General features: G+C 39.6%; 1 protein-coding gene across 16 annotated transcripts in view; it reads right to left on the bottom strand.

Annotated features, from left to right (window-relative positions):
* RNF38 (ring finger protein 38) overlaps positions 1–9974 on the bottom strand; it is a 152776-nt gene that overhangs the window by 30275 nt on the left and 112527 nt on the right. For all 16 annotated transcript variants that reach the window (XM_019033991.4, XM_031014585.3, XM_055351563.2 and 13 more), the window contains one exon: positions 4120–4333. In XM_019033991.4, coding sequence (XP_018889536.2) covers positions 4120–4333 — 214 coding nt within the window. The remainder of the gene's footprint in view (positions 1–4119; positions 4334–9974) is intronic.

Raw genomic sequence — 9974 nt, 5'->3', positions numbered from 1 at the left:
TAAACTCTCTCAATAATGCTTTGGTATTCTACACAGTGGTTTAAACCACTGTTGTTAAGACTGATACTTTTTTTTTTTTTTCTGAGACGGAGCCTTGCTCTGTGGCCCAGACTGGAGTGCAGTGGTGCAATCTTGGCTCACTGCAACCTCCGCCTCCCGGGTTCAAGCAATTCTCCTGCCTCAGCCTCTCGAACAGCTGGGACTACAGGTGCGCGCCACTATGCCCAGCTAATTTTTGTATTTTTAGTAGAGATGGAGTTTCACCATATTGGCCAGGCTGGTCTCAAACTCCTGACCTTGTGATCCACCCGCCTTCGGCCTCCCAAAGTGCTGGGATTACAGGCACGAGCCACTGTGCCTGGCCAAGACTGATAGTTAACTTCTTTAGTATTATTACTATGATTTTTTCAGTGGTATTTTTTCTTTGAATTTTTATTACAGAGAATTTCAAATATATTCAAAAACAGTAGGATAAACCCCCATATCCACCGCCCAGCCCTCAAACCATTAAACCATAGCCAATCCACCTGAATATACTGCTTTGTTTCATGTGTTTTGTTGAAGCAAATCCCAGGACCCTATCATTTAAAAAAAAATTTTAGTATGCATTTCTAAAAGATAAGAACACTTAACCACAATAGCATTATTATATTTTTAAAGGAAAGTTATTTAAAATCAAACATGCAGTCACGTTCAAAATTCCAATTATGTCATCAAATAAAAATAAATGATTTTATTCGACTTTTTTCCCTTTCCTCTCAAACAGAATCAAAAAAAAGCTTTACATATTGCAACTGATTAGTATGTCTGGGTTGTTCAGTGTTAATGTATCTTTTAAAAAGTTGTTCTTGTTCTGTTTGATTCTGGTATTAAAAAAACATACTGATTATTGTATATTCATTTTTGTAACATTTCAATATGTTCAAGTCTTAGTTCTAACAATTACCTAAGATGCTTCGGGATTTTCTATCAATATAATCAGTTTGACTGCAAATATTGATGGTGTTACCTGTTCTTTTCCTATTCTTAAACTTTTTTCTTCTTGTCTTTTCTGCTGGCTTGGCCTACTGAATAGATGTGGTAATAGTCAGCATCCTGGTTTATTCCAGGTAGCAGGAAAGTGTTCAAAGTTTCACCTTTAAGCATGTTTGAAGTAGGTGAATTCACTGTAGGTCTGTTTCTATTGGTTTTCAATTATAGCCCTTTTTAAGTCATGTACCGAGTTAACTTTGTTTATTGCTTGCTGTTCTTGAAAAATTACTGGGGGAATTGGGAACCAAAATGAAGGTTCCTTCTTTCAGGGAGAAATTGCCTCTGCTTTCTAGGCCCCTGAGGTAGCCGTTACTTTAAATGAATTTTCACTAACTTCACAGAGTGATGTGAATTTGGGCTGCAAATTTACTTCTGCTCAGTTTTATGCTAGTGACCAGATATCCCTGTATTCTGGGTATACAGTGACTTAAGGTGCCTGGTATTTTACGCAGGAAGGGTCTCCTATATAGAAAGTGACTCCTTAAACAGTCTTTGATTTTTGTCCCCTTTGCCTCCTGACAGACTCAAAATTAAAGTTCAGGTTTGCTCAAATGAACAAATGCCTTAAGGACAGAACCAGCACCCCACTTTCCCTTAGTTTTGATTTCTTCTATTAGCTCTTTTGATGCTTTCACGATACTTAAGAGTATTTTATCTAGCACGCTCGGTTGTCCTCAAGCAAAAGGAATGCTATCAATAAGCCTTCCTACCACGTATTGAAAATTAAAGTCCTTCCTTTTTACACTTTAAGACCTTCTAATAAGAAATGATGGCTAGATTTTATATTTCTTGTGCCTATTAATATTTTTCCTTTATATTGTTGATAAAACCAATTATCTTGAAAGATTTCCTAATATTGAACCCATGCAGGACGGGTTCAATATTACGTTATTCTTTTAATACATCACTAGGTATATTAAAATAGGTTATTCCAACAGGTTATTCTTTTTTGACTTTTTTTTAATTAAAAAATTGTTCTCATACCTTCCTGCTGAAAACAGCTTATTCTTTTAATACACCACTAGCTATGGTTTATTATTTAAAACTTTTTCATCTGTATTCATGAGGGAAACTAGTCAACAGCTTTCTTTTGTTGTATTCATCTATGAAGTTTCATTGTTAAGGTTGTGTTAGTTTCATAAAATATATTTGGAAGCTATCTTTTTCTACGATCTAGAATAGTTTAAATTGGAATTACCAGTTCTTTAAAGGTTAGACAAGAAGTCAGATGTTTTTATTTTTTTGAGATGGAGTCTCGCTCTGTTGCCCAGGCTGGAGTGCAGTGGCACGAGCTTGGCTCACTGCAACCTCCACCTCACAGGTTCAAGCGATTCTCCTGCCTCAGCCTCCCTAGTAGCTGGGATTACAGGTGCCTGCCATCACGTGTGGCCAATTTTTTGTATTTTTAGTAGAGACGGGGTTTCACCATGTTGGCCAGGCTGGTCTCAAACTCCTGGGCCTCAGGTGATCCGCCTGCTTCAGACTCCCAAAGTGCTGGGATTACAGACGTGGTGGGCCACTGCACCTGGCCTCAGGTGTAATTTTAATTTTAAAGATGGATTTTGTTACGCTTTTATAATTTCTGACATGGCTACCGGTCTGCTCAGGATTTCTAATTCTTGTGTTGTTCTGGTTATTTACATATGTAATGTTTTCATATTCCAATATACAGACTCAACACGTAACACTACTACATAAATGAGACCTTGCCTTTTCTGAAATGCAGTCTTTTCTTTGGCTCCATCACTAACCACCACCCCTCCTTCACTTTAGCACTTACCCTACAAGCCTAGTATGTATTTCTCTATATTCTTCTCTGTGTTCACATAGTCCTATATACATACAATCATATACATATTAATTATGCTTTACAAAATGGGACTTTGTAAACACTTTCCTCCATTTTGCTTTTCTTGCTCAAAGGGATGGGGAGAAGGTACAATTGTGTTTTTCAGTATTTTATATCCATACTTTTATCAGGTTACGGCCACAAATAAGGTAAGCTTTCCTACATGATCAATTTTTAAGTGTTTCATGAACATAATAAAAATGTCTGGCATAAGAAGAGTATCTAGGTAAGATATTTTCTCAATTGTCACTATGTGTTATTGTTTATTATCTAGTGCAGTAGATGAAAATTGAGATCCTATTCTCATTAGCTTTCTCTGGTAATTTTTTTTGGTTTATAAACTCACAAGATTTCCCCCTTATCCTTAAAACCCAGCAATTTTTGTAAGGACATGCTTAGACACATGTCTTTTTTTTTTGACCTCAGAAACTCCACAGAAAAGACCACCATAAAATTGTGGTCTTCATCCTCAGGCTCTGAAGATAGGCAACCCCTCTCCTCAGCTGGTCCCTCAGTTCTTGGCAGGAAGAAAAGGGAAATGAAACATTGTAGCCTTGTACCTGTCATCTCCTTGGAGACCTATGAAAACCTATAAGCAAAGATGTACCCAACTGTCTTGCTTATTGAATTATTCCAGAAGAAACTAGGAAACACGGATATGTACTCAAACCATCAGTTGTCTGCTATTTCCTACTAATCTTAAATCAATAATTTCAAATCAAGCATACATGAATTCATTCTAAGCTTTCATAACCTTGATCCTTTTTTTAAATTTTTTGAGACAAAGTCTCGTTCTGCCACCCAGTGCAGTGGTGCGATCTTGACTCACTGCAACCTCCACCTCCTGAGTTCAAGTGATTCTTCTGCATCAACTGGGATCATAAACATGTACCACCACATCCAGCTAATTTTCGTACTTTTAGTAGAGACGGGGTTTCACTGTGTTAGGCTTGTCTCGAATGCCTAAGCTCAAGTGATGTGCCTGCCTCAACCTCCCAAAGTGCTGGGATTACAGGCATGAGCCACCGTGCTGGGCCGATACTAATTTTTTAAGTTCAACTTTCTTCTATGGAAGCTGTGTAGAATTTAAATCTCAATTCTTAAAAGGAATGAGGAACTTAAATAACTTCATTTTAGGTAAAACTAAAAGAAATTTGCAACAAAAAGCCAAAAAAAAAAAATCTCAAACTGCCACAAAATTTCAGCTTCTGTATTTCCAAGACATTCTGTTATTGTACCTGATCATGTATGTCAACCATGACTGCATTCTGCTGGGGTGGATGAGCAGCAGGATGTAGCAGACGGGGAGATACATTCGGAGGGTGGAAGGCTCGAGGCTCCTCTATTGCTTGCTGCTGTGCATAAGGGAGATGGTGATAGTTTTCATCCTGACTAATCGAATTATGTCGAGACAGACGATCCCTTCTTCCTCTCTGGCGCCTGACAGGAGGACTGTAATAAATGTCAAAAAGAAAGTCATTATGCTTATTGTGATCCATCAGGATTCTGTATTGTCTTTCTTTGATATCTATCAATAGTATATGCTAAGGTAAGCTTTATTATTAAATAACTGCTAAAATTCCCCATCAGCTCTAAAAACTTACAAATTTAAATACAAGGTATATGTTTTATACAATAATGAAAGCAAACAGTATTGGTATTCATCTCTGAAAGTATTTAGAAATCAACAGCTACAATTTTTTCTTGAATCATATGAAATTGCCCTTTTTGTAAGTAAAAAATAGTCTAATAGCAACAATTTCATATAATTTAACTTACCATTTTCTCCCTTTTTAAATATTATAATAAAACGAACTTTAATCTGTAGATACCTTGTCAATGTTCCTCATATACCTAATAGGCACCTTTTTGTCTATTTAGCTAACACATACATAAGACATAGTTCCTATGTGGCCAAAATGACACTTTTAAAAAATGAGAAAACATGAAATAACCAAAGAACATATAATTTGCTGACAACTGCAAATAGAAACTGGGTAAACACGCGATGAATATGATTGAGAATATGATTGATAGTATCAACATAAATATTCCAAGAATATATAAAATTTTTAACTTTTAATTTTTATGGATGCACACAAGGTATATACTTACATAGAATTTTAAATTAGAATTCGCTTGTTGGGCCAGGTGCAGTGGCTCATGCCTGTAATCCTAGCACTTTGGGAAGCTGAGGCAGGTGGATCCCTTGAGCCCAGGAGTTCGAGACCAGACTGGGAAACATGGTGAAACCCTGTTTCTACCCCAAAATACAAAAAATTAGCCGGGCGTGGTGGTGTGCACCTATAGTCCCAGCTACCTGGGAGGCTGAAGTGGGAGAATCACCTAAAGCCTGGAAGGCCGAGGCTGTAGTGAGCTGAGATCACGCCACTGCACTCCAGCCTGGGCGACAGAGTGAGACCATGTCTTTAAAAAAAAAGAGAGGGAGAGAATTTGCTTATTGAAGCAACCCACATTTACTCTCCATGTACTAGTCATCGACATAGTTTAATAAAAATTTTATTGTGACTAAACTTTCATTTTGCTCTTCTCTAAAACTGCTTTTTACAATGGCTCAGCACAAAAGCAACTTGAAAAAGTACTCTGCCTCATTAAAATTGTACTCTACATTGGGCAAAGGAGGTCAAACATCTCCCTTCTAGGAAGAACTCCAAGTGTCATTTTAGCAACTTTCTTTATGGTCACTTTTTCTTTAATCTTCCCACTCTGTTCCTCTAAATCTGTTTCTTCTTACTCCTAATTCTCCAATCTTAAGAGAACAAGGGACATTCCTTTATGAGATCAACTTGCAAAGGTGCTCTTGATATTGTCCCTCCAGCTTCTTGCTCCATTAATTGTTTCTTCTACCTTTATTTTTAATACAATCCTTTTTGCATTTTTGCTTCAAACTCTACTTACTGTATTATATTGAATTCAAGACGCCCTCCACCTTAGGACTAAAAGCTTTTTTTTTTTTTTTTTTTGAGACGGTGTTTCACTCGTCACCCAGGCTGGAGTGCAATGGCACGATCTCTCAGCTCACTGCGACCTCTGCCTCCCAGGTTCAAACGATTCTCCTGCCTCAACCTCCCAAGTAGCTGGGATTAGAGATGTTCACCACCAAGCCCGGTTAATTTTTTTTTGTATTTTTAGTAAAAACAGAGTTTCACCATGTTGGCCAAGCTGGTCTCGAACTCCTGACCTCAGGTGATCTGCCTGCCTCAGCCTCCCAGAGTACTGGGATTATAGGTGGGAGCCACTGCGCCTGGCCTACATTATTTCTTTTAAAATTTTCTCGTATTGTCTTCTTCTGGAAATATTAGTAGACATTTAGAACTTATGACTCTGTGTTCATACTTAAATTTACTTTTCCACATTTTTTATTTTGCCCCGTTACACTACATTCTGGGAAATTTCCTCCACTTGATCTTCCAGAATGAACTCACTTTTTCTTTTCTTTTTTTTTTTTTTTTTGAGACAGAGTCTCGCCCTGTCTCCCAGGCTGGAGTGCAGTGGCCCGATCTCGGCTCACTACAACCTCTACCTCCTGGGTTCAAGCGATTCTCCTGCCTCAGCCTCCCGAGTAGCTGGGACTACAGGCGTCTGCCACCTTGCCTGGCTGATTTTTGTATTTTTAGTAGAAACAGGGTTTCACCATATTGGCCAGGCTGGTCTTGAACTCCCGACCTTGTGATCCGCCCACCTCAGCCTCCCAAAGTGCTGGGATTACAGGCGTGAGCCACCGCGCCCAGCCGAATGAACTCACTTTTTCTATTTATTAAGTTTTACCAGCTAACATTTCTAGTTGATTTTCATGAGTACAATATCCCTCATCCCTCTCCCTCTTACATCTCACATGTACTCTAAAATTCGATCTTGCTTGTTCTATTGTTTCTTGAAGTTCATTTTTAATTGAGTTTAATGGCCCTGTTTATTCACAGTTCTTTGTTTTATTGCATTTATTAATAGTATCCCTCTTTCACTTCATTCGTTTTTTTCAAATACCTAGCTTTGTGCTCACCTCTGTAACTGAAATCCTGCTAGATTATTGTTAAAAACTGCATCTGCTTGGCACAGCCTGTTTCTGGGAGAAAATCTGGCAATATGCTTATAGGTAACCTATATTAAGTAGTAAACAAGAACAGAATACAGAATAAGACACACTGCTGAAAAAAACACCAGGAGAGCCAGTTTTCAGGGTGGTAAATACTCTCTACTACTCTTTTGTCTTGCTATGAACGAGGACCATGATGCTTCTCAAAGAACTCAAAGCTAGTTACTATTATCATCATCTGTAAACAGACATTTCTGACACTCCCTTCCTGGTCCAAGGCATTTCCTATGACCTAGCAATTCTACTCCTAGACTTACATCCTAATGAAACTTTTGCACATGTACACAGAGAAATGCACACACAAAGGTTCCTAACAGTATTGTTTATAATACTAAGAGCCGGGTGCAGTGGCTCATGCCTGTAATCCCAGCACTTTGGGATGCTGAGGTGGATGGATCACCTGAGGTCAGGAGTTTGAGACCAGCCTGGCCAACATGGTGAAACTCCATCTCTATTAAAAATAAAAACATTAGCTGGGTGTTGTGGCAGGTGCCTGTAATCCCAGCTACTTGTGAGGCTGAAGCAGGAGAATCACTTGAATATGGGAGGTGGAGGTTGCAGTGAGCCGAGATCGCACCACTGCACTCCAGCCTGGGCAACAAGACTGAAACTACATTTCCAATAAAAAAGGTAAGAAACTGGGCATAGCTACTAGCCAACAACAGTAGGTGGATACATAAATTGTGTGGTACATTAATATAATGGAACATTATATCACAGTAACAGAACTATTGCTACTGCTACCAACATTAAAAACAGAATGCTTAATAAACAGTCAAAGAAAAATACATTTAAAGGAGAACACGCAAAAACCAAAATCATATTGTCTTAACAGTACATTCCTAAGTATTAAAAACTATGACTGAACAGGGAATAATGTCAAATTCCAGAACAAGGTTACCCTCTAAGAAAAATGAAGGGGAACGGTAGCACCTGAGACCTTTGAGGGATCAATAACACTATTTTCACCTAGGTGGTGGGTATATGTATTTGTTAGCCTTTTTTTTTTTTTTTTTTTTTTTAATTTGAGACAGAGTCTCACCCTGTCCCCCAGGCTGGAGTACAGTGGTGCGATCTCAGGTTTTGCCATTTTGCCCAGGCTGGTCTCGAACTCTTGACTTCAGGTGATCCGCCTGCCTCGGCCTCCCAAAGCGCTGGGATTACATGTGTCAGCCACCGCACCCGGCCTTGCTAGCCTTTTTTTGTTTTTTGTTTTAAGATGGAGTTTCGCTTTTGTTGCCTAGGCTGGAGTGCAATGCACACCCGGCTAATTTTGTATTTTTGGTATAGACAGGGTTTCACCATGTTGGTCAGGCTGGTCTCGAACTCCTGATCTCAGGTGATCCGTCCACCTCGGCCTCCCAAAGTGCTGGAATTACAGGTGTGAGCCACTGCGCCCGGCCTGCCTTGTAACTGTACATTTGTTTTATTCATCATAAAATAGGAAAAGACTACAGCAGGTACTCAGGCCTTAACTTTGCAATAACTATACTTTCTCATGCTTATTATATTTAATAGCTATAAAATAATTTATCTGCTAGCCATATACTATCTTACCTAAAAACATTCCCATGTAATTGGTTAATAAGGTACTGGGTAATGTAAAAGTCTTAATGTCTCAACAGAATATAGCTCAGAGACAGGTTTATGTTCTTTCAGCTGGAACACAGAATGGTGGTTTTAAGATCCCTTCTGTATTAGCCCGCTCAGGCTGCCATAACAAAACATTGCAGACTGGGTGGCTTAAACAGATACTTAATTTCTCAAAGTTTTAAAGCCTAGAAGTTTGAAATCAAGGTACCAACATAGTCGGTTTTTGGAGAGGGATCTTTTCCCTGGCTCTTGCAGACAACTACTTCTCACTGTCTCCTCACATGGTGGAGGATGAGTTCCCCGACATCTCTTTTAGAGACAGAGTCTTGCTCTGTCGCCAGGCTGGAGTGCAGTGGTGCGGTCTTGGCTCACTGCAACCTCCGCCTCCTGGGTTCAAGCGATTCCCCTGCCTCAGATTCCCCTGTCTCAGCCTCCCGAGTAGCTGGGACTACAGGTGCCCACCACCACAGCTGGCTAATTTTTTGCATCTTAGTAGAGACGAGGCTTCACCATGTTGGCCAGGATGGTCTCCTGACCTCATGATCCGCCAACCTTGGCCTCTCAAAGTACTGGGATAACAGGCGTGAGCCACCCCGGCGCATCGCTTCTTAAAGGACATTAATCCTGCTGGGTAAGGGTCCTAACCTTATGACCTCATTTAACGTTAATTACACTTCCTTAGAGGTCACATCTCCAAATACAACCACACTGAGGGTTACAGGAAGGTTACAGCTTCAACACATTAATTGGGGAGGAGGGGTTACAAACATTTGGTCTGCAACACCTTCCTAACTCAAGATCATTGATATTCCTTCAACATCCTGGACATGCATCTCACAATGCACTCACTATTTCCCTGGGATAAGAAATACATGACCTCTGGCAACAACTAATGAGGAACAAACTCAGGAAGAAATGCACTCCTCTAGGATGAAAAGACAAGGGCCAAATCCCATTGCCTAAAAGTTGAACTAAACTTGTCATCTTTTCATACCACGGGCTCCACAGTTGTTTTTTGTTTTGTTTTTTAAATACAGTGTCTTATTCTGTCACCAACGCTAGAGTGCAGTGGAACAATCATAGCTAAGGTTCATTGCAGCCTTACGCTCCTGGGCTCAAGCAATCCTCCTGTCTCAGTTTCATCTTGGACTACAGACGTGCGCCAACATCCTCAGCTAATTTTTTGTTTTTTTGAGAGAGACAGGGTCTTGCTATGTTGCCCAGGCTGGTCTCAAACTCCTGGCCTCAAGTGATCCTCCCACTTTGGCTTCCCAAAATGTTGGGATTATAGGCATGAGCTACTACTGTGCCAAGTCTCCATGGTTTTATAAGAAACATAATTAAGCTCCTAATTGCCTTAGAGGATACAGAAGGAAAAGGAATGGA

Source organism: Gorilla gorilla, chromosome 13 (assembly GCF_029281585.2).
Source record: "Gorilla gorilla gorilla isolate KB3781 chromosome 13, NHGRI_mGorGor1-v2.1_pri, whole genome shotgun sequence".
Taxonomy (NCBI): Eukaryota; Metazoa; Chordata; class Mammalia; order Primates; family Hominidae; genus Gorilla; species Gorilla gorilla.
The sequence above is the reverse complement of the archived record's forward strand: the minus strand, read 5'-3'. Positions and strand labels throughout refer to the sequence as shown.